Here is a 24,756-nt window from a genome sequence, read left to right on the forward strand (position 1 = left end):
TGCACTTGTGAGTTCTGAATATAGCCAGTGAATCGAAGCGTAGAATCAGTGGTAAGAAATGGCAGAATGATGCATCACCTCCAAATTTTGAAGCTCATCGGCCAATATTTCATCTGTCATAGTTACATCAGGTAGAGGATCCTGCTCGAGGACTTCGTGTTCGAGCAATAATAGTTGAGGAAGAGCCTTACACTTGTGGCCGGCGGAGTACTTCTCATCACAATGGAAGCACAACCCTTGTTCCCGGCGCCGCTGAATCTCTACTGGTGAAAGACGTTTAAGCGGAAGACGAGTGCGGGAATTACTTTGTGGAGAGAAAGTAGGGATTGGCAGGAGGGGTGGGGATCTAGAAAAAGTTGGTTGCAGCGACCCTTCCCACTCCAATACAATTCTCTGCTCATGGGTATGGTCCAAGTCAAAGACCTCATCTAATTTTGGGCTTATGGGCTAAAACAGCCGTCTGAATATCAGCTTTAAGGCCTGAAGTAAACATAAGAACTAACCACGATTCTGGAACATCATTAGTTTTATTGGCAATTGATTCAAACCGAGCCTAGAACTCAGCGACGGTAGACATCTGCCGGAGCTTCGATAAACGACCCTTTGGTGGACGTAAGGAACGCTTTTGAAAGTGTCTCGTCACTTTCAAGGCAAAACGAGGCCAATTACTCAGCTGTTTGTTGCAGAACAACCATCGATACCATTCGCGGGCCTCACCGTCCAAATAGAATGATGCTAAGGAGAGTTTGTGATCCTTAGAGATATGATAGAAATCAAAGTACCTTTCTGCGTCAAAGACCCAACCCTCTGGATTAGCACCAGAGAAGCGAGGCATCTCCACAGAAGCTGGTTTATGCCGCATCGAAGGAACGGTTGGGATGCCGGTGGGAGCTTTTGTGGCAACTGCTTGAGAGTACAACGAATTGGCCACCTGAGACATCAAATTCAAGAGTAGCTTCTACTTCCCAACAAAGGCCATAGTGAGATCGGCAATGGAGGTTGCGATATCCGCGATCTCCTTAGAGGACGACATAGACAGCATAGTGTCAGTAGTAGTGGAACTCCAAAACCCAGTCATGGAGCTCGAAACAATGAAAGCACCAATTCTACAAACCCAAATAACACCAAAGTATATTGTATTGATAAATTGGCAGTAATAGGAACAACTCAGCTAAAGGAAATTATAAAGAACTCAAACACCACAAGAATGGGAATGAGAAGACGAAGATGAGAGGCACAGAACTTTCACATAATACAAGCCTACTGTAATTCTTATTCTACTAGGTATTTATAGGGAATGCTAAATGTTATTTCCTTGCTTCACACTTCATATGTTCCAGCACTCTGCTGCCAAACAAACTCTGTTAATTTTGTTGGATGCTTCTTCACTCTTGTACTGCGCCTTACATTTTCTGTTACTTGAGGATTGCTGATCAGGCTACTAACTTGGTCAGGTGCATGTGCATTTTCAGCTATTTCGATATTCATAACATTATCCCCATCCAAAAAATGAACCTTGTCCACAAGGTTCGCGCCCGTAGGAGCAGAAGAAGAGTCTTTGAGATGCAAGGGAGTGATTTGTTGTTCAGGTGTTCCTGCACACTTCTTGAGCATTAAAATATGAAAGACAGGATGAATTGAAGCTGCCTCGAGTAAGTCTAACTTGTAAGCCACCAGACCAATGTGTCGCAGCACCTTGAAGGGTCCAAAATACTTCCTATCCAGCTTGTGCTACTTATGGGAATGCAAAGAATGTTGTTTATAAGGCTGCAATTTAACATATGCCCAATCCCCAACATGCAGCATGACATCCGTGCGCTTTTGATCAGCGAACTTCTTCACCATGAGCACGTAGTAAATTTGTCTTGAGGGCCTCCAGGACCTCATCACGACGCAGGAAGAACTGTTCCACTTGGTCGTGAGAATTTCCATCTAGAACATAACGAGGTATAGTGGGAGGAGCGCGGCCATACAAGGCCTGAAAAAGAGACATACCCGCGGAGGTTTGAAAAGAAGTATTGTACTAGTACTCCGCCCAAGGCATCATGCTAACCCAATCCTTTGGAGAATCAACAACGTAGCAGCGTAAATACTGCTCAACATATTTATTGAGCGCCTCAGATTGGCCATCCGTCTGGGGATGGTAAGCAGTGCTCATGGCTAGAATGTTCCCTGGAGCCGGTTTAGTTCCTTCCAGAACACATGTAAGAAATGGGGGTCACGATTAGTAACAATAGACTTCGGAGGACCATGAAGCTTGATGATGTAAGCAACAAAAGCCTCCGCAATAGTGAGGGCCGTGAAAGTAGCTGGCAAGGGTATGAAATGGCTATATTTCGATAATATGTCAACTACTGTCATGATGGTTGTCTTGCCACGAGATGCAGGCAAGCAAGTCACAAAATCCATGGCGATCTCCTCAAAGACTTGTTCTGGAATCGGTAGGGGCTGTAATAAGCCAGCTGGATGATGATGCAGATCCTTCATTTGCTGGCAAGTGGGACAAGTAGCTATAAACACCTTGATGTCATGTCACATGGATTTCCAATAAAAATTGGAGGATAAACGATGAAAGGTACGAGCAATGCCAGAATGCCCTCGATTGATGAAGAGTGGAACTCATGGCTTAAGTGTAAACGAAGTGGCGAATCTGTAGGCAGGACCAAGCGGCCTTTAAAGAATAAGAGCCTGTCACGAAACAAATAATCGGAATATGCAGTAGGATCAGATTGAAGGCCTTGGTGAATAGACAATAATTCGGGATGCACCTTGTTGGCTTGTAGTAAGGTGTCAAACAACTGAAAGGATTGACTAGAAATAGCCATAAGGGAAGCAGTTGGCATTCGAGATCACAAGGCATCTGCAATGAGGTTGTGCTTCCCCGGTCTGTACATAATAACAAAATCATAACCCACGAGTTTGCCCTACCATTTTTGTTGCTCCGGAGTTTGTATTACTTGATTGGTGAGGTTCCTAAGTGCTTGTTGATCAGTGATGATGGTGAAGCATCTCTTCAACAGATATTGGCGCCATTTGCTAACAGCTTGAGTGATAGCCAACATTTCCCGCACATAAGTAGAAGCCTGCTGCATTCGAGGACATAGCTTTTGACTAAAATATGCAACTGGATGACCTCTCTGAGAGAGAATAGCCGCAATGCCGGTTCCTGACGCATCAGTTTCAACCTGAAAAGGTTGAGTGAAGTCAGGTAAAGCCAACACCGGCGTAGAGCTAAGACAATTCTTAAGAGTCTCAAAGGTAGTTTGAGCTAGAGGGGTCCAAGAATAAGAGTCATGACGCAACAAATCTGTCAATGGGCTAGCAATCATAACATAGTTATGGATGAAACGCCGGTAATATCTGGTGAGCCCCAAAAAGCTGCAAACCTCCATAACATTGCGAGGCACGAGCCATTATTGAATAGTGGTAGTCTTTGTTGGATCTACTAATAACCCTTGTTGTGATAACATATGACCTAAATACTCCACCGTCTCCTAACTGAATGTGCATTTAGCGAACTTAGCAACCAACTTGTGTTGCCTCAACGTGGATAGAACACACTGGAGGTAGTCCAAATAAAGCTCCCAGGATGGGCTATAAACCAGAATGTCGTCAAAAAATACCAATACAAATCATCGCAAAAAAGGGCGAAACATAGAATTCATCGTAGCTTGGAAGGCGGAGGGTGCATTAGAAAGCCTAAAAGGCATTACCAAAAATTCATAATGGCCCTCGTGTGTGCAAAATGTTGTCTTTGCAATGTCCTTTGGGTACAGTCGAATCTGATGATACCCGGACAACAAATCGAGTTTAGAAAAATACCTTGCACCATGTAATTCATCAAATAATTCATCAACTGTGGGAATTGGAAACCTATCGCGTATGGTGATAGCATTCAAGGCCCTATAATCAACACAAAAATGCCAAGAGCCATCCTTCTTACGAACAAGCAACACAGGGGAAGAGAAGGGGCTGATACTTGGACGAATAATACCTTCAGCAAGCATTTCCTCAACCAATTTTTCCATCACTTGTTTCTGAAAATATGGATACCGACATGGCTTCACATTGACAGACCCGACAGCAGGAGTCAAATGAATAGCATGGTCCTGAGGTCTCGTAGGTGGCAAACCATGTGGCTTAGTAAATATATCTTCGAATGACTCAAATAAAGTAGACAATGCCAGGGGAGGATCAGGGGACTTCGGAAGTGAAGTCCCAATTAACTCCAAATGGTAATAGGTATCAATAGCATCTGTAGCGCAATGCGTCTTAAGCACTGAAGTTGGACCGGTTGCACATCTGGAAATGACTCATCTACCCACTAGACCTGCTGGTTATTCAACACAAATTCAAATACCCGCTGGCCATAGTCAGTCACCACACGACCCAAAGTAGCGAGCCACGAAATACCTAAGACAAAGTCAAAGCCATGCATAGGCAGGACAAAGAAGTCCATTGTGAGAAGACACCCCTGAATGCTAAGCGGAACTTGGAGGAAAAGGCCGGCACATTGAAGACGTTGCCCACTTCCTACCATAACGGAGAAGGGAGGAATGGGTTCGACTGCCAATCAAAGGAAATTTGCCACACAAGTTTGAATAAAGTTGTGTGTACTTCCATTGTCAAGCATGACTTGCACTGGTGAGTTCTGAATATAGCCAATGAATCGAAGCGTAGAAGTAGTGGTACCTCCGGCCATAGCATGGTAAGAAATGGCAGAATGGTGCATCGCCTCCAAATTTTGAAGCTCCTCAGCCAATATTTCATCTGTCATAGTTACATCAGGTAGAGGCTCCTGCTCGAGGACTTCGTGTTTGAGCAACAATAGTTGTGGAGGAGCCTTACACTTGTGGCCGGCGGAGTACTTCTCATCACAGTGGAAGCACAACCCTTGTTCTCGGCGCTGCTGAATCTCTACTGGTGAAAGACGTTTAAGCAGAAGACGAGTGCGGGAATTACTTTGTGGAGAGAAAGTAGGGGTTGGCAGGAGGGGTGGGGATCTAGGAAAAACTGGTTGCAGCGACCTTTCCCGCTCAAATACAATTCTCTGCTCATGGGTATGGGCCAAGTCAAAGACCTCATCTAATGTTTTGGGCTTATGGGCCAAAACAGCCATTTGAATATCAGCTCTAAGGCCTGAAGTAAACACATGAACTAACAACGATTCTGGAATGTCATTAGTTTCATTGGCAATTGATTCAAACCGAGCCTGGAACTCAGCGATGGTGGACGTCTGTCGGAGCTTCGATAAATGACCCTTTGGTGCAAGTAAGGAACGCTTCTGAAAGCGGCTCATCACTTTTAAGGCAAAACGAGGCCAATCACTGAGCTGCTTGTTGCGGAACAACCACCGATACCATTCACGGGCCTCACCGTCCAAATAGAATGATGCTAAGGAGAGTTTGTGATCTTCAGAGATATGATAGAAATCAAAGTACCTTTCTGCGTCAAAGACCCAACCCTCTGGATTAGCACCAGAGAAGCGAGGCATCTCCATAGAAGTTGGTTTATACTGCATCGAAGGAACGGTTGGAATGCCAGTGGGAGCTTCTGTGGAAACTGCTTGAGAGTACGACGAATCGGCCACCCGCGACATCAAATCCAAGAGTAGCTTCTGCTGCCCAGCAAAGGCCGTAGTGAGATCGGCAATGGAGGCTGCGAGATCCGCGATCTCCTTAGAGGACGACGTAGACAACATAGTGTCAGTAGTAGTGGAACTCGAAAACCCAGTCATGGAGCTCAAAATAATGAAAACACCAATGCTACAAACCCAAATAACACCAAAGTATATTGTATTGATAAATTGGCAGTAATAGGAACAATTCAGCTAAAGGAAATTACAAAGAACTCAAACACCACAAGAATGAGGATGAGAAGACGAAGATGAGAGGCACATAACTTTCACATAATACAAGCCTATTGTAATTCTTATTCTACTAGGTAATTATAGGGAATGCTAAATCCTATTTCCTTGCTTCACACTTTACACGTTCCAGCACTCTGCTGCCAAACAAAGTCTATTAATTTTGTTGGATGCTTCTTCACTCTTGTGTTGCGCCTCACATTTTCTGTTACTTGAAGAGTGCTGATCTGGCTACTAACTTGGTCAGGTGCATGTGCATTTTCAGCTATTTCGATATTCATAACAAAGATGGTTTGGGTACGTGTGAAGGAGAAGCCTAGATACCCCGGTAAGGAGGTATGAGCGGCTTTGGCTGACATGAGAAGAGGTAGAGGTTTGCCTAAGAAGTATTTGAGAGAGATGATCAATCCCTTACAATTTTGTGACGAACTTAGCTGAGAGGATAATGACTACAAGTAGGCGTGTACATGGACCGAGTTAGTTTGGTTTTTATCAAAATCAAACCAAACCAATTATATCGGTTTGGATTGGTCCGGTTTTATCTGGTTTTTCGGCTTTTCGGGTTTTTTGTTAGTTACATATTATTTCAATCTTACTTTGTTAAATATTTGATAAGTAAATATATATTTAGTAAAAATATTAAAATTTGACAAATTTATTATTGATTAAAATATTCTTATGGGAGAATTCTATTAGTAGCACATAATAGTTATTTTCTTATTCTTCTGATAATAATTTTTCGTTAATATACACTTTCAAGTTAACCAAATTTAGTAATTAAACATAAAAATCAATATGATACCTAAATATTAATAATCACTTCACATTCGAAAAAGATATAAAAATTTAATAGATCTTAACATATGATATGAATATGGAAGAACAAAGAGATAGACGCATTTCAGTAACACTTGATAAGAAAGTGATCATACAATCCATTATTTAACGTCAATAAATATGGAGCACTTCATATTCTATTAAAATTTATATCCCGCAAGAGAATCCCAAATATTTCTAGATATTTTTTTTAAAAAATTCTATATAAAATCTTAAAAGTATATATAAAAATTATATACTTATATGTCGGGTTGATTACGGATTTTTTACTCAATACCAAACCAAATCAAACCAAACCAAGTTGGGTTTTTTAGTCGGCTTGGTTTGACTTTTCGATTTGGTGCGATTTTTCGGATCGATTTGTACACCCCTTAACTACAAGTTAAACATTGCTCTATCTTGTATAATGATGTTGGACAAAGTTCATTTTTATGTATGGTGAATAAATTAGACATAACCAAACTCTGCCTCAATTTTGTAACTATTACGCCACATATTTTCTATGGAAAACTCGAGACATTGTATAATTATGAATTTTTAATTATCACGCACACTTAGTATGCTTGACTTTCTTCAAAATTCTTGTCTGAACTAGATATGCTCCAACTTAACTACTCGACTTTCTATAACATTTATACGATTTTTTTCATTGAGTAAAAGAACTTAGCAGTATATAGATCATGTATTACTTTAGCAAAATATTTTTTTTTTAAAAAATAGATCATGATTCATGTATGTATGTCAGTCCATGTATAAATGTCTGTTATGCTGACTCGTTCACAAACACTAGTACAGCTCCAAATTTCTCCCATTAATTGTTTCGATATTTAAATGAAAATTCTTAGAGTAAAACTACTACAAAAATATTATAAAAAATGCCCCAAAAAGCAAAAAAGAAATCCGACCTACCGGATTCGAACCAGTGACCTAAGGATTAGCTGTGGGCTTTTGACCCGACTACAGTCCTCCGCTCTACCAACTGAGCTAAGGTCGGTTTGCAATGCAAAGCACACTAATATTATAATAACATTTTACATTTTTCATCTCAAGTTAAATTTTACTTGTCTCAAATAATGGTTTCTCACCTTGTGTGAAGTTAATTATTTTTATGGTTTCCTATTTGGTGTCGGGTATCTGTATTGACATAAATATGGATTCGCATTGCGTAAGATACATTAAAAGAAAAAGTATTCCTTATCAAGATTTCTTTCATTCTTAAGGTTTGAGTTCGAGATTTTTAGTTAAGGGTGAAGGGATCATATCCATCCCACTATAACTGTTGTACATGTTTCAAGTTAATTTCCTATTTACATTTTATTCAAAGGGAAGAGTAGGACTAATGAATATTTTGATATTTAGTTACACTTAATAGCCTTTCACGTCATTCATTTGTTTTTCAAATTGTAAGAGAAAATTCTAAACTAAGATATCTTTATATTCACAATCGTACCTTGATCCTCGAATAATCCATTTAGCTATCAGCCTGTGTTATATATTATGGGTAATATCATGAAATTTGTTAATACTGTTGCATACTAATAACTAAACTGCCAAACATATATTAGAATTTTGACATATCGTGATCCCTTTAGCCGAGAAGGCTTGATGTGAAATTGAAATTAAGCACCCGTTCGGCCATAGATTTTGGGTACAATTTTTCAGAATAAAAAATGGAAAATACTGTTTATTCATGGAATATGATCAATTTTTAAAAATATTTTGAATTTATTTTCAAGTTCCCAAAAACTAGTTTAGGACGTCTTTTGGGTGAAACTTTTTTTGGGGTGTTGCTGCGAGGGACAAGGGTAGCAATCCTTTATTTCCGGAAAAGACCCGTATGCCCAAGATAAACGAACCGGAGGGAGCAAAGCACCGCAGCAGATACATAATTTTATTTCCACTTTCAGTTTCACCGCGACTCAGTATACGTGCAAGGAGAGCCAGGGAAGGGGCAAGGGGTTCACCCGCTTTCACTAATCATAGGTTCAAGAGATCCCACTATAGAAGTGTCTAGCTGTTCTTTTACTCACAAAACGTTAATTTTTTTTCCAATAAAATACATGTCCAAATATAATTACAACTTTCAAGATTTATTTTTTAACACAATTCCAAAAACTCTTTTTTCAAGTTTCAATCAAATTCTAAACGCTAGCTAAGAGTATGCCTTAATTCCAAATAATTGGTATTACAAAATAATCTATTAAATACAGAAAAAATGATGGTTAATAAATATTTTTTAAAAGTTTAAATTTAAGCATCTACTTCCGATTTTTGAACTCGAGATGAGCTAATACTATTTTTTAAAAATTAACAAACAATTGACGTCCATAACACGATTTATACTATCTCTCCCTCTTAATTTCCTCTCAATCCGCGTACTGTCGGCAGATTTCGCCATAGATTCAGCACACAAAATTTTTCACACTCAGTACTGCACATTTGAATCTCTACAGCATTCTCTATTTCTCAGATCTCAGCAAAAATGCGGAGGTAAATTTCGCCTAATTCCATACATAAAATCTCTTATATTCACAAAAAGTCTGCTAATTTAGTAACGTTTTGGATCTGATGGTTATGACGGATTTTTGTTCACAGGCCAGGGCATCGGCAACCGTTGAAGCAACAATTAGGAGGCGTTAAGGCTATGTTCACGAGGCTTTCGATTGCTGTAATCGTACTCGTGATCTGTATGCTCATGCTTTTAACGACGATGTCGAGTAGTAACAGTAACGGTCCTTCAGCTGAGGTATTGCTTTAAGCTATTTGTATTTGTAGCTATTTGTTTGGAATTTTAACATTTTTCGTCTAATTTTGAGTGATGAATTTGCTTGGCTTGCTTTTGTAGTTTTTTGTTGCTTAATTTTGTTAGATATGTGGTGATTTAGCTAGAAGATCACTCTAATTTACTTTTGTAATTAGTTTATGAGCTTAGGTTATGTGCACTGGCAGTGTAAAAAAATATTTTCCGTCACTTGAAAAGTAATTGCAGGTAACTCTATTTAATAACTTGATTAGTAATCTTTATAAGTGGTAAGTAACCTGATATAAATGGTTAAATACATCGATGGTGTAAAAAATACATTACAATGTCAATGCATACAAATTGAATCCTTAGTTTTTCTAGGGATTCTACAGTCGATTAGTGTTACAGTTGTCATTTTTAATAGGGTTTAAGTTATATACAACAAGTTTTTTTATGCTATTAGTGAATTTTAACTTGTGATAGTAGATTAGTTATCATTTTTACTATATTACCAATTAATGTTTATCAAGTGATTACCTAATAAGTAAACTTGAATAATTATTTGCATAGAACTTAAACTCTTTTTAATGTTCTTTTTTTTGTTCAATTTTATTTTATGTTTTTGTTTTCTCTTAATAAATTCACCTTGACCTTGTTCAACAAGTATGTAATATTTAACGGCCTTGCGATGGTTTTATCTTTGTAATGTTCTTTCTCTAAATTTATTATCTATATATTTCACATTCTTGTGAAATTTTTTGCAACAGATAGCTCTTAATCACCTATCCTAATACGTTATATGCACCTTTTTGAAGAAAATTTAATACTGAAGTACGTGAGGATAATTCTATGAGGTTAACTTGGTCATGTGCTCTCATAATCGATCAATCTGCTTCAAATATGGATTTGTCATTAATCAAAGTAGATGTCTCTTGTTAGGGTCAGTAAGACTAGGGTATAGTCTGATCATTTGAAGTCATAGGCAGTAGAAGGATGTAGAGACAAAAAAGATGTTCTTATTAAACGAGGCTTCTTGATTCATAGAATTGGCCATGCTTGCATAGTCCCAAAAGATGAGCCTGTACACTAGCATATAGTAACACATACTACCTAATATGTAATACTTGCATGAGTTGAGCCATTTCTTAATCTTTGTATGTAAATGCTTAATCCTGTGTCATCATGGAATCTGAACTAGCAGTTCACTTTTCTTCAGTTGATTATTATTGTATGTATTTATATGCTTTGCCCTATCTGAGCAGATCGATGCGGAGACGCTCTGGGGAACTGCCGATTCTAAGGGTTGGAGGCCGTCATCTGCTCCTCGATCAGATTGGCCTCGTATGCAATTTTACCCATCAATGTCCTAAACCAATTTAAAATGAATGTAGTAGTTACAATCTCTAAATCTTCAATTCTGTAGCTTTATGTCAATGTTTCTGCATCTTTTCTCTTCTTTTGCAGCTCCTCCAAGTGAAAGCAATGGCTATTTACGGGTTCGATGTAATGGTGGTCTGAACCAACAACGTAGTGCGGTGTGTAACTGATCCCTGGTGTGAGGTTTATGAATATTTTCTTCCTATAATCTGTTTACCAAAGTAAATTCCTTGTGTTCTTGTATTGTTGTTTTTATCAAAGAACATGAATTTCAGAAGTAGGTAACATAGTTAGTCAAACAACATCAACTTCCGGAAGTAGAACTAGATAGGAAAGGTTTCCTCATCTTATTGGAAGGATGTGCAAAGAAGCTAGCGCAAGAAAAGTATATTCAGATAGGTAGTTGGAATATAAGCTTGTGGACAGAAAAGTCAATAAAATTCTGATTTTTAAGCAAACAATTCACATGTCTAGGCTTAGTGTTCTAGTAAAGTGGCATGGTAGATGAAAATGTAATGCTGAGAATTTAAATAGGAGTGATACAATAAGTTGAGTGATATGTGATAGATACCTAACAATGATTAAATCGAAGTGGTGGTTAAGTCGCGATGATTTCTTGTGTAGACCTCTTCTCATTGCTAATGTGAGTTCACCATGGATTCACATCAGATTCCAATGACAACTGCATCTGTATGCTAGGGCCCTCATTAAGTGCAATTGATCGGTGATACCGTCCAAACAAGTATTTGTTCGTTTATTCTTAAATAAGGTGTTAACTAGATTCACAATGTTCTATGTGAGGTCAATAAAATATAGTGAAAGGGTCTGAAAGGCAAGTAGTGTTATATAGGAGTGCTTGTTGGCCTAGCTCAAGATGTCCGCAAGATAAATTTTGTTAAAATGCAGTTGTTAAGTTGATTCATAGTCATAGAAGATTGCTCAAGATCAGAAATGATCACGTCCGACTGAAGGTGAAAATACCAGAATAATATGTCGTAAGGTCACCTGAAATAGTTTGACCATATCCTCTGTGCACTTCCAGAGGCACTGATCATGTACAATCTCATGATTGAAGGTGATAAAAGAGGATGACATAGACAATCCATGTGAAGGTAGATTATCTAAAAGGACTTGGAGTAGTCTCTTGTAATCAATGCATGTTTAGCTAAGAACAGACATAATGCAAACAAAAGTTCTACATATGCAAGGATGACGACTTTTTTGTTGTTGTTATTGTTGTTGCACTTATATTATCTCTGATGTTTGTTAAGGTCCTTCTATTTTGTCTAGGCATATGCATGTCTTTGTACAGATACATGTGAATTTAGAGAACCTGTAGTTTTTAAAAACTCCTAATTCATCTTAAAAGACAATTATTTTGTATTTTAATGAATTGAACCTGGCCAGAATGGATAATGAGAATTCATATAGTTGATCTAGCTAATTTGGCAACTGATTGTTGATTGATTGGTATCTCTTTTTTCATCATTTATGTTGCATAAATTGCTTATACTCAACGTAACAAATACTTGTGACTTTATAGATCTGTAATGCAGTTCTTGCTGCAAGAATTATGAATGCTACACTGGTGCTACCTGAGTTGGATGCAAATTCCTTCTGGCACGATGATAGGTACTTATTTCCTCGAGTTTCCTAATTCTTCTACCATTTAGAACATGTATCAAGATCGACATTTTTATTTGAGTATGTTGCTTAAATTTCTGTACTATAATGGCATTGGTTCTAAGTATGTCTCAATAAGATGCACGATATTATTCCAAATCTATCAGAAAAAGTAAAAAACAGGCTGGCCAATATGAAGTTACATTTTACCTGTCAAAAGAAAGTAGAAAGCAGTTTATCTAATACTCTTGAAATAATTCTGTACCTTAATTCCACATGGGAAAATCATTTTGAGCGTGATATTTGTGCTCTCTCTGTTTACTTTTTTTTGTTCTTGAAATTATAACCATTTCAAGAATTTTTTAAGAAGAAAAGGGAATCTTTATGCATATAGCAGTATACATACTAGTCATGCACCCATTTGTTGGTAGACTTTCTCTGATAGAGATGGCCTTCAGAAATTAAAGGACATCTAAGAGTTAGAAACATTTTGAAGTTAAGTAACTCATCTTGAATCAGGGGCATCAAGACTTTTAGTTTTCTTTACTTAATGTTTTTGAATTTTATTTGTTATACTGCTGATGTTATTACTGGATATGTTACCGAGTGATTTTGCTATTCTTGTTTCTGGTGCTGCTCTACAAAAGGTTTACTAGAAAATAGGATTAAACTCAGCTAAGTAAATCCTATGGCCTTATGGTGTTTACAGTGAGAAGTTTGAGACTGTTGCATCAATGTCTTTATAGCTCACGGAGGAAGCTTGCCCTTGAATTTGGTATTGATGTATTTTAGACAGTCCCTCAAAGTTTTTGGTGGAGTTAGTCTGTTACCATTCACATAGTCCCCAAGCTTCCTGTTGATTGATTTATAATCCTCACAATATATTTAGTAGATTGAGTTTTTACCATTAACTGAGTCATAATATGTAACTTTATTTCTATTAATGTTCAGTGGATTTCAAGGTATCTATGACGTTGAACATTTTATCAAGACATTGAAGTATGATGTAAGAATAGTGGAAAGTATTCCAGAAATTCGGAAAAATGGGAAGGTCAAGAAGATAAAAGCAAAACAGGTATATATTGCGCCGGCAGAGTTTGATAATGTTCTTCTTGAGGTTCTCATGGACTTAAAATGAAAGCATTTTTATTCCAGATTCGACCACCTAGAGATGCTCCTATCAGTTGGTATACAACAGAGGCTCTAAAGACGATGAAGGAACATGGTGCCATTTATCTTACTCCTTTTTCACATCGACTGGCAGAAGAGATTGATAATCCTGAGTACCAGCGGTTGAGATGTCGAGTTAATTATCATGCTCTTCAATTTAAGCCTCATATTATGGAGTTAAGCAACTCAATAGTCACTAAACTTCGTACGCAAGGCCACTTTATGACGATACACCTTCGTTTTGAGATGGATATGCTTGCATTTGCTGGGTAAGTAACTCATTGCTGCGTGCGCCCAAGTTGATTAAAGGTTAAAGCTCAAGTGGTGCTTTAGTACCCCATCCTCTGTCCTTTTCTTAGGTGGCCCGGGGGAAAACTGAAACAGTGTCATAAGCTTCAAATCTCTTTTCTCTTTCTCACGTTGTTTCTTTTCCTGTTCCTTTTTGGCCAGGAAAGTTTATGAGCTGATTACAAAAGTAATTGCTCTATTCCATTGTTATCCTTAGCCCATGAAGTACTTCTAGTTGGGTGTCTAGTAGTGTAGACCAAAAATCTTTTTTTTTAGCATGAGTTTGAGATCTGTTTAACCTTGGACTCATTTCTGCAGGTGCTTTGACATATTTTCTCCTGAAGAGCAAAAGATTTTAAAGAAGTATAGGCAGGAAAATTTTGCAGAAAAAAGACTTGTTTACGATGAAAGAAGGGCGATTGGGAAATGTCCACTAACTCCAGAAGAGGTAATCTTGTAGATACTTGTACACAATGTGTGGATGTTCTTCAAAATTACAATTTTCCTGCTATAATTTTTTGATTGAAAGCCATCTTAAAATGGGTGAATATGTATCATTTGGATGAGAGTAGAGGTTAAAGATTTTTAAAGGTAGCTTTAATTCTTTCTGATAACAATAGTCTGTATCTCAAGTAGACTCTGCTTTTCCGAGAAAATAACTTGGCATTTAAGGAAGTGTATCTATGTAAAGAGGAACTCTGGAAATCACTATAGAAGTTTAGTCATTGGAACTTGATATCATTTAATACCACCATCAAAGAACTCCTTTTGGAACACAATGGGAAGGTGCAAAAATAGACGGGCAGAGAGTTTGTAAATTCCTTGTGATTTTTTATGATGATATTTGTATTAATCTCAGTCTGAAATAGTTTTGAAATTTTAAGAAGCAATGACAGAACAAGGTGAGGATATTCAGGGTATGAGAAGATGCTGTTTTTTAGTTTCCTCTCAATGACTTGAATGAGTTTGTGAAAAAGAATTGTCTTTCTCTTGTTTTGATGAAGCTCAACTTTAACTTGACTTACTTAACATGCGCGCCAGTGTTCACAGTAGAAAGGCGTTCAAACAATAGGGAATTCAATAATTCTTTGTGAATTATTTAAGTATATGCGTGGATACTTTGTATTGTTAACTGGAAATTGGTATTCAGGTATTGATATTTTACGTTTTAATTTGGCAGGTGGGTCTTATTTTACGTGCAATGGGTTTTGACAACTCTACTAGGATATACCTTGCTGCAGGCGAGCTCTTTGGTGGTGAACGATTCATGAAACCTTTCCGGTCCATGTTCCCACGCTTGGAGAACCATAGTACAGTGGACACCACGGGTGAGCTAGGTAAGAACACAAGGGGCTTGTTAGGCTCAGCTGTGGATTATATGGTCTGTCTTCTCTCTGATATTTTCATGCCAACTTATGATGGACCAAGCAATTTTGCGAACAATCTCCTTGGTCACCGGCTATACTATGGTTTTCGCACAACAATCCGACCTGATAGGAAAGCGCTGGCCCCTATCTTTATCGATCGTGAAAAGGGTCATACAGCAGGTTTTGAGGAAGCAGTTAGGCATGCCATGTTAAAGACAAGCTTTGGTGGACCTCATAAGCGGATCTCACCTGAATCATTTTATACTAATTCTTGGCCTGAGTGCTTTTGTCAAAAATCAGCCGTAAATCCCGCTGATAAATGTCCACCAGATAATATTCAAGATATCTTAGAAAGTCAACTGGAGAATGAAGGAATCAGTGACTTCGACGCAAGCAGATCAAATTTGACGTCAGCCGTGGATAAGTAGATGTTCTGCGTGAAACTTCTGGGGTGATATTTTTGGATTTTGAAATGATGCGCACCATGAGGTCAAATGGAAGAAATGAGCCAGGGTTTTGTTATCTATAGGTTGGCATTAAAGGTATCACTTATCTCAAATCATTCTTATCGAGCTATTGTGATGTTATACTTGTACATTTTTGTTGACCACCTGACAACAATAAATGTAGCTGCCAATGGGGTTGAGTAGGAGGTTAGTTTACAGGAATTAGATGTATGGAGAATATGGTCGATTGGTATTTGAGATTGGCGTTCGAATTACTTTTCCAACACGAGAGAATCCAGAAAGGGTTTATATGTAGGACCAAGGGACTGAATTATCACCTTCTTTTGAGCAGTATCAAGGAGTCATTTACCAAGCCACTTGATGCTGGAGTTGTCGAAATCTGCACATTTTATTCTGCTCACTTTTTCAGGTTCTCTTTTGGTGTTTGGCGATGCCTATTTCATCAAGAATCATTGTTGTATCTGATTTGATGTCTTCTCCAAATAAGAAAGTAGATTCTTCCCTACATTTCATCATTGTGTTTTAATATTTGACTACTACTGGTTTCGAGTATCTGCAATTATACACTAGATTTGTTATTTCAGGTCTGACTGCTGGTATTTATTTATTTTTATTTTGATAACTATGGTGTCCGGGCCAGTTGTGCGCACCTCGACTAATTCCACAGAATACTTGCCACCTCCCACCAGCAACAGGTACCGGGTAACTCTATCCACCAAGGCTTGGATAGATGGGAAGAAATTACCTCCTAGTGTAATTTGCCTTCACATGAATTTGAACCCGAGACCTCATAGTTCTCATCCACTTCATTGACCACTAGACCACACTGTTAGGTGCGGCTGGTGTTTAACTATAACGGGAAGGTGTTATTCATATACGAACAAGGGAAAACTTAACCAGAAAGTATTGAGCAATTCTACGTAGTCTCCATTTTCTTTCAAATTAAGAATCACTTTGTACATTCTGGGGGAATGGTTTGAAATCTATTGGTGTCTTTGCAATAATCATAAGTCATATATTTGCGCCTGTCCTTATATGATTTTTCTTGAGCATAAGTTAGTTTCCAAAATTGCTTGGAATTCCACCAGAAGTTGGTAGAATTACAGTTCAAACTATAATTAGAAAATGGGCAGCCTTCAATGGTGAAGCCTTGGAATTGAGCTGTGAATGGAGAATTAGACCAATTGATTTTGGCACTTCCATTTTCTGTTGCCCAAGTTTCTCCATTCCATATTGTAGCCTCTGATTGCATTGATTGTGTAGGGTATCCAACTCCTCTATGGGATTTGTTCTTGTAAACCCTAATGGGTACTTCGTCTACGAAAAATCTGTAAATAAACAAATTAATTAGATCAACAGCAACAACATACCCAGTGTAATCCCACAAGTGGGGTCTGCGGAGGATAGTGTATACGCACACCTTACTCCTACCTTGTGAAGGTAGAGAAGAAAATTAATTAGACCATAATCATGTATTAAATAGCTAAATGAAAACATAATATGAGCATCGAGAGCTGAGAGGTATGATGGAATGATTGACATCTCTCGACTCTGAACAAGAGGTCTCGGTTTCGATCCTAGGAATAAAAAATATTTTGCCGGTAAAATTTTTATGTCTTGCTTTACTCTTAAAGAAATATCGAAATAGTTTCAGATACAATGTCAAGGTCAGAAAAGATCTTGAAGCAGAAGCTCCTACGATGAAGCCGAGCCGATACAATAGGCGGGAGAAAGGAAGCGTGAAAGCTAAGAAATATGAATATTAACCTTCTCAGTGGGCCTATCCGATGAGAAACAAATTAGTCAAACCAGTAAATTTTAGATATTGGATGGTTAAAGGAAAAAAAACACAATTCTAAGGGTAGCCCGATGAACAAAATATCCCGCATTCGCACTGGGTCCGGAAACCGTATGATTCTATAGAAGATAAATAAACTTACACAATCTGATGTGAGTTCCAGAGGATTGAATACTCATGAAAATTTGCAGTTGGATCGAACCAAAGTTGAATTCTCTGCTCTCTATCACCGATACCATTTGCAAATACGTTTGTTTGCAATGTGTATGGTTTCCCTTCTCTATTACCCAAAAACTCGAAATCTAATTCATCGTGGTTGTTTGTATGTGAAATCAGCTGCCAAAAGGTTAAAATAACAATTTAAAAAAAAAGAAGAGATAAAACAATAATACAATTTATAAACTAGTTTAATCAACTATCTCTTCCATCACAACAGATATTAATTTAGTTACTTAAGATAATTTTTTTTTTGAATTGGTAATTATTGTATATATTAAAAACATCAGTACATAGGTTGCACTGAAAACTAGATTTACATGGAGAGGATTAGTAGATGTTCTAATTCGAGACCTAGCAAGATCCTAGTATGTCTATGATTGTCAATGTATCTTTTATGTAAATCTGTTTGCACCAAAAACAAAAAAGAAGAATACAATTGAGTTTTATCTTCTGCACTGGATTGCTTCTATCTTCAAAACATCTATTGTTCCTTTCCCTCCAAACTGTCCACCAGATACAAGCCGGGACAGTCTTCCATCTATCTCTACTAGTTGCTTCAGCTCCAGCTTCTTCCCAGCTATAAAGGACATCTTTAAGCTTGTATGGCATTGACCATGAAATACCCCTAAGACTAATAAAGATTTTCCATAGTTGGTCTATAATCTTGCAACGTAGAAACAAATGTGTGACAGTTTCAGCATTTTCCCTGCACAGAAAACATCTTGAGCACAGAGAAATTCCTCTTTTTATGAGATTATCCTGTGTTAATACCGCCTCCTTTGCTAGTAGCCAAGTGAAGCAAGCTACCTTGTATGGAATCTTTGTTTTCCATATATGTTTCCAAGGCCATAGGTCCACCTATTGATTATTATGATTCAAAATCTTATATGCATCCTTCACCCGGTAAACCCCTCTGTTGTGCCTCTTCCACCAAAGTGAATCAAAACCTTCCTGTAATCCTTTAAATGCTTCCAGCTCTTTGTAAAGGTCAGCTAATCTTGTTATCTCCCAATCATTCAACTGTCTTCTTAGATTGATTTCCCATCCTTGATGACTCCTTATATCAGCTACTGTCTTATGCTGGTTTTGTGCTAAACCAAACATATCGGGGTATCTTTCCTTTAAGCTTCTGTTTCCTAACCAATTATCATTCCAAAATGTTGTGTTCCTTCCGTTGTTCACTCTTATGGAGGAGTGATTCTTCATTATAGGCCAAAGTTCTCTGATGGATTTCCACACACTTACTCCATATGATGTTCTGACTTTTTTTGACACCCAGTTATTTTCCTCACCATACTTTGTTTTGATCACTTTGCCCCATAAAGATTGGTGTTCTTGAGAGTACTTCCATAACCATTTCATTCTAAGAGCCTTTCTATGGTTCTTCAAATTCCTTATTCCTAAGCCACCTTGTTTTTTATCCATTGTGAGTGTCTTCCATTTAACTAAATGGAAGACCTTTTTTTCCTTATTACCTTGCCAAAGGAATGATCTTCGGAGTTTGTCCAATCTCTGTAAAATGCATGCTGGAATTGTGAACAAAGACATCATATAAGCAGGAAGTGAGTCTAATACTGAGTTGATTAGAACTAGCCTGCCCCCCAATGATAGGTATTGTGATTTCCATCTTGACAGCTTCTTCTCACACTTTTCTATGACTGAATTCCAGATTTCTTTTGATTTGGATCTTGCACCAAGAGGCATCCCAAGGTAAACAGTTGGTAGGGACCCAACTTCTCCTCCCAATATCTGTGTCAGTTGCTCCATGTTGTTAACTTCATTAATGGGAAAAATATTGCTCTTTCTCCAGTTGATGTGTAATCCTGAGACTCCCTTAAATAAGACCAAAATGATTCTTAGGAATCTAAGTTGGTCCTTTTCGGCATCACAGAAGACTAGAGTATCATCAACATATTGGAGATGTGTGATCTCTAGATTGTTTGCCTCACTTCTGTTTACCTCAAAACCTTTAACCCATCCACTAACTTTAGCTGTTTTGATCATGTTGTTCAATTCTTCCATGGCTATAATGAATAGAAAGGGAGATAAAAGATCACCTTGTTTTAGACCTCTGTGTGAATGGAAAAAACCTTTAGGAGATCCATTTATGAGAATGGAGAATTTTACAGTAGATATGCAAAATTTCATCCATCAATTCAATTTTTGCCCAAAACCCATTAGTTCTAACATTCTGAGTATGAAGCTCCAATTTACATGATCATAGGCCTTCTCAATATCTAATTTGCATAAAATTCCAGGTTCCTTCTTTTTTATTTTTGAATCCACAGCTTCGTTGGCAATCAACACAGCATCTATTATTTATCTTCCATTGATGAAAGTTAATTTGTTGAGCATCGACAATTTTCCCTACCACCCTCTTAAGTCTTTCGGTTAAGACTTTTGAGAGCAATTTGTAGAAGCTCCCTATCAGACTGATCGGTCTGAAATCTCTCAATTCTTTCGCACATGTCTTCTTTGGAATCAAAGCTATATATGTTGCACTGAAGCTTTTCTCAAACATCTTCTGAGAATGGGAGTTGTTGAAGGCCGCCATGATGTCTTCCTTCAAAATGTCCCAACACTTTCTGAAAAAACCCATTGTGTATCCATCTAGTCCTGGGGCCTTGTCACTTGCACACATCTTCAAACAGGTCAAAACTTCTTGTTCCTCAAAGTTACTCTGTAAAAACTCCCTTTCTGATTCAAAAATTCTTGAGCTATTTTCGAAATTGACCGTTGGTCTCCACTCTTCAGGTTCTTTGTATAACTCCTTGTAGAATTCAGTTATCTCAATCTCTATTCTGTCTGGATCCTCGACTACTTCATGTCGAATCATTAGTTGATCAATGTTGTTGTTTCTCTTGTGTGCATTTGCTGTGCGATGGAAATTTTTTGTATTCCTGTCCCCTTCTTTGAGCCACAAAGCTCTTGATTTTTGTCTCCATACAATTTCTTCATTCTTGAGTTGTTCCTCAATCTCCATTAGAGTAGCTGCTTTCCTCACTGATTCCTCCTATGTCAGCGCTCTTAGTTGTTGTGTTGTCTCAAAACCTGCTAGTTGACTTAGCAATTTTGATTTTTGCAGTCCCAAATTACCTTCATAAACTCTGCTCCATTCTTTTAGCTTGCCCTTGAGAGCTTTTAACTTGCAAGCTAAAATGTAATATGGTCTTCCTGAGAATTCAAAAGATGCCCACCAGTCTCTAATTCTGTCATCAAAACCTTCCACATTCAGCCACCAATTTTCAAACTTAAAGTATGATTTAGCTTGTTCCCACGCACCACAGTATAGAGCCACAGGTGAATGGTCCGAAATCAACCTTTGTTGGATAGTTTGCTTGATGTTTCTGAAGCTTTCATCCCAATCTTCTGAAATGAGAAATCTATCGATTCTTGAAGCGGCTGTATGATTGTCCCCTTTGAACCAAATATAGTAGCCTCCTTCAAGTTGTAGATCTATCAACTCCATATCTTTTATAAAATCCGAGAATTCCACTATCGCTTTGGATCTCCTTGAACATTCCCGTTTTTCAGAAGGGTACCTTGTAACGTTAAAATCGCCACAAACTGCCCAAGGACCTTCCATCAATCCCCTCACTGAACCAATTTTTCTCCATACTATTTTCCTTTCTATTCTACAATTTGGGGCCATACACTCCTGTTATGTGACATTGAAAATTCTGTAAAAGAGCCTCGAAATTGCAAGTCAAAGTGTATGCACCAGTCTGTAACACATCCCCTTTCCATACTCTGCAATCCCATAATAACAAAATCCCCCCTCTCGTGCCGCTAGCTTCTAAACTTGCATACCTCACCCATCTACCACCCCATATTTGACTGACTATTTCCTTAATATCCCCCTCCACTTTTGTCTCTTGCATGCATCAAAATGTCTGACCTCCAGTTCTGCACTTGACTTTTTATGATCTCCCTTTTCTTCTTTTCGTTTAATCCCCTTACATTCCAGGAAATTACTTTGACCTTCATATTGAAATGATTGATAGATCTCTTCCCCTACTCCTTTTCCCGTCACTCTTGAATTTGACATCAAACGAAGTTAAACCTTTTAATTCCAGTGATACTTTGAATCTTTGTTTCTTCACCTCCAACTCTGTCTCCACCCTTCTAACATGTCTGCAACTGTCAATTTGCATTAACAACTCCAATGCTTCTTCTTCATGGCCTTGAAAATCTACTCCAAACATTTTCCCCAATTTGATCATATTTTGATGAACCCATAGTGTTGCATCCATGTCTTTATCCATTAATGGATTGTGTTACTGAATTGCTATAGGATTCACCTCCTCGATTTCCCAATCTTGGATAGAGCTAAAGTGCTTTAGTTGTTCCAAAGCACTTCCAACCTGATCTTCCCCCATATTTGTTTTTGTGCTCTGCTCCCCTGCCTTTTGTTCCAGTCTTGCTATCTCTGCTCCACCTTCTGGCTGACTACAACTGTTAAGTGTTGCCTTTGGCATACTTTCAAGGTTTTCATTGGGGATTGGATCCCCTGGAGTGGACTCTTTTGCCCCCAGGTAAGAATGTCCACCCATTTCCTCCATACAAGGCTTCAGCCTAATATTATCAGAAAACTCACACGAGAGATCATTAAAAATGACTTGTGCAGCCAAGTCGGAGTCATAGGATTTCAGCTCGTTGTTTGTCGCTTTACTGCTCTGATTCATCGAACTCGAACCTTGTGTAAATTGCACATTTGTCTTTCCTTTATCAGTGTTTTGCAATATGGTGCACCCCACTAGATTGTTCAAATATCTCTCTATTTCAAAACATTGTTCGCTTTCTTGCATCTTCAACTCATATCTTGTCTGTCTTTCAGCCCAGATTGGGATGAAAAATTTGATACCGTCTCTTTCAATCCTAACTCATTAGGAGTCTTTATGCCATCACCAACAATTTTAATTCTTGCCCACTTAAGATGATTTTTGAGATCAATTTCTTCTTCAGTAGCTATCCATCCCCACAGAGATCTCCTATTTCTTTGAAGATCTTTTGTGACCATAGATGTAAAGGAATCTTCATGGCTCTAATCCAACATGTTTCCTCGATTTGTGAGTTTGGAATGCATCCAGCAGTATGACTCCACCATTCCAGATGAAGCTTGAACTTTTTCCAACTCCATTCTCCTTGCATAATCTGCTCCGCCATGAATCTGTTTGGAAATTCAAAAAGAAACATGTTGCATGTCATTTCATACATGTTTACTCCATATGCTTTGTTCCATGACGCACTAGCCCATCGCTTTATGTTTGCTAGAGTGGGTCTCTCATTGATTTCTTTCCCAAAAAATCCGATAATGCATCTTTTTAGTAAACTAGAATCCTCGCTACCTGTCGGTTCCACAACAGAGATATCTCCATTGTTTATGCTGACCTTTGCCTCTCAAAGGATATTGGATTGCCATTTACTCTCCTTGATTGCTTTGACATAAGGGTAGTTGTCCACAATGATTCTAGGTGGGGCTGTGGGATTCATTTTGGGGGTCTGATGTATGAATCTTTCTATCTTAGCTGCTATGTCTTTCCAACCCGCATTCAAAGTTAACTCTGGAATTATAATAACAGACCTCCCTTCTCCCTTCAGTGACAGAATGCTCATGTATCTTCCATGAACGTTGAATTTCCTGGTACAGAAATGTTCTGTCATATGTTCCTTGTACTTCCATCGCTTCACTAAATTCATTTGATCTTTCGACTCTTCTTTAAGTACAAAACAAATCCATTACATTACCTTTCTGCCCATGGATGAACGTCTCATCATGCTGCGGCTTCTCTCCACCCATTCGAACCATACCTCTTTGTTGGAATTCCATCTGGTGATGTCAAAAGATTTGAATCCTGCGTTGAAATAAATCTGGTTGTCTCCCATATTGTACAACCCAGTTGTTCAGGTTATGGAAATTATAAGGAGTATTTGATGGTCATCACAGTTGAGTTGTTGAGGTAAAAGAAACTGAAATTTTGGCTAAAACAGAGGTTTCCCGCTCCCGGAAAAATAAAAGTCGTCGGAAATCTGAAAAAATTGTACCGATCTGGTCGGAATTAGCAGTACAGGAAGCTGTCCAAATTTTTTTTTGAAAAGATGCCGGAAAATGGCTCACGCGCCCGGCGCGTGGTGACTGGGTCGCCGAAAAGTGCCGCGCGTGGCGGCGCGTGGAGGCTGTTTCGTCGGAAAAATTTCAGTGGAGTGGTCGGAATTTCGAGGCCTGTCTAATGGTGTTCATGGAAAGCTAAAAATTCTTGTACTCAGGCTCCTCGGGGAGTGTGCCTGAGAACTTGAAATTCTACAGTTTATCCAAAACATAATTTCCGCATACTACCCCACCTCCTTCCTAGAAAACACCCAGTAAACTGATAGTTAGAATTATTTAAGATAAAATTCATTAACATCAATATCTATATAACAATTTTCCCACCTATAAAGTAATGAAATATTTATAAAACTTAGCAAACTCACAACAAACAATAATTAGGCTATCAATCCCAAACAAGTTGGCGTCGACTAGAGTCTTCACTGTCTATGTCGCTCAATTTAAGTCCTTTTTAATCAATAGTTATAAAAAACAATTCTTTTAGCACTAAAAATTGTGTTTTATTAGTATATAAATCTCTCACAAGATTAAAAAATGTAAACGTACATGATTACAACTTAACCTCAACTAATTGATATCACATATATAATTTTTTTTTTCTCATTTTGCGTTATTCATGCATCATGTCTGTTTGATTCTAAGAGATAAAATATTCATAAAAACATATAGTTAATAAATAATTTGTATAACTCGCGAAATTAAGTGTATGTTCTTACATAGAAGGACGTCACTACTCCAGCTGTGTCTTTGCTCGGTAGCTTTATTCTCATTTTGAAGGATCCCGAGCCATAACTTAGTTTGGACTGAATTCCAGATCCTGCAGATAATTATATTTTAAAAAATTGTAATTTGATATTTAAGATTCTAAAAATAAAAACTGAAAAAAAGAAGA

At 38.0% G+C, this 24,756-nt stretch overlaps 3 protein-coding genes and 1 non-coding gene across 4 annotated transcripts; 1 reads left to right on the plus strand and 3 right to left on the minus strand.

Annotated features, from left to right (window-relative positions):
- Window positions 1–45: 45 nt before the first annotated feature.
- Window positions 46–5,737, minus strand: LOC138868228 (uncharacterized). Its single transcript, XM_070145757.1, has 9 exons — window positions 4,618–5,737; window positions 4,414–4,566; window positions 3,823–4,255; window positions 2,958–3,360; window positions 2,250–2,490; window positions 2,054–2,190; window positions 1,327–1,731; window positions 783–931; window positions 46–346 (listed from the first exon to the last, which is right to left on the minus strand). Exons 1-9 carry the CDS (start codon window positions 5,735–5,737, stop codon window positions 46–48), a joined length of 3,342 nt encoding a protein of 1,113 aa, XP_070001858.1.
- Window positions 5,738–7,602: 1,865 nt separating this feature from the next.
- Window positions 7,603–7,697, minus strand: TRNAY-GUA (transfer RNA tyrosine (anticodon GUA)). Its single transcript has 2 exons — window positions 7,661–7,697; window positions 7,603–7,638 (listed from the first exon to the last, which is right to left on the minus strand). It is a non-coding gene; the product is annotated as a tRNA-Tyr (tRNA).
- Window positions 7,698–8,982: 1,285 nt separating this feature from the next.
- LOC104242624 (O-fucosyltransferase 1) lies at window positions 8,983–16,321 on the plus strand. The gene is made up of 9 exons (XM_009797700.2): window positions 8,983–9,193; window positions 9,299–9,449; window positions 10,709–10,787; window positions 10,911–10,981; window positions 12,367–12,455; window positions 13,398–13,521; window positions 13,602–13,885; window positions 14,223–14,352; window positions 15,085–16,321. Exons 1-9 carry the CDS (start codon window positions 9,186–9,188, stop codon window positions 15,697–15,699), a joined length of 1,551 nt encoding a protein of 516 aa, XP_009796002.1. The 5' UTR covers window positions 8,983–9,185; the 3' UTR covers window positions 15,700–16,321.
- A 309-nt stretch (window positions 16,322–16,630) lies between these two features.
- LOC104242630 (xyloglucan endotransglucosylase/hydrolase protein 2-like) lies at window positions 16,631–24,675 on the minus strand. Its single transcript, XM_009797705.2, has 3 exons — window positions 24,581–24,675; window positions 17,679–17,872; window positions 16,631–17,066 (listed from the first exon to the last, which is right to left on the minus strand). The coding sequence occupies exons 1-3, from the start codon at window positions 24,632–24,634 to the stop codon at window positions 16,688–16,690; spliced, it is 627 nt and encodes a 208-aa protein (XP_009796007.2). The 5' UTR covers window positions 24,635–24,675; the 3' UTR covers window positions 16,631–16,687.
- Window positions 24,676–24,756: the final 81 nt, after the last annotated feature.

This window comes from Nicotiana sylvestris, chromosome 5 (assembly GCF_000393655.2).
Source record: "Nicotiana sylvestris chromosome 5, ASM39365v2, whole genome shotgun sequence".
In the NCBI taxonomy this organism is placed as follows: domain Eukaryota; kingdom Viridiplantae; phylum Streptophyta; class Magnoliopsida; order Solanales; family Solanaceae; genus Nicotiana; species Nicotiana sylvestris.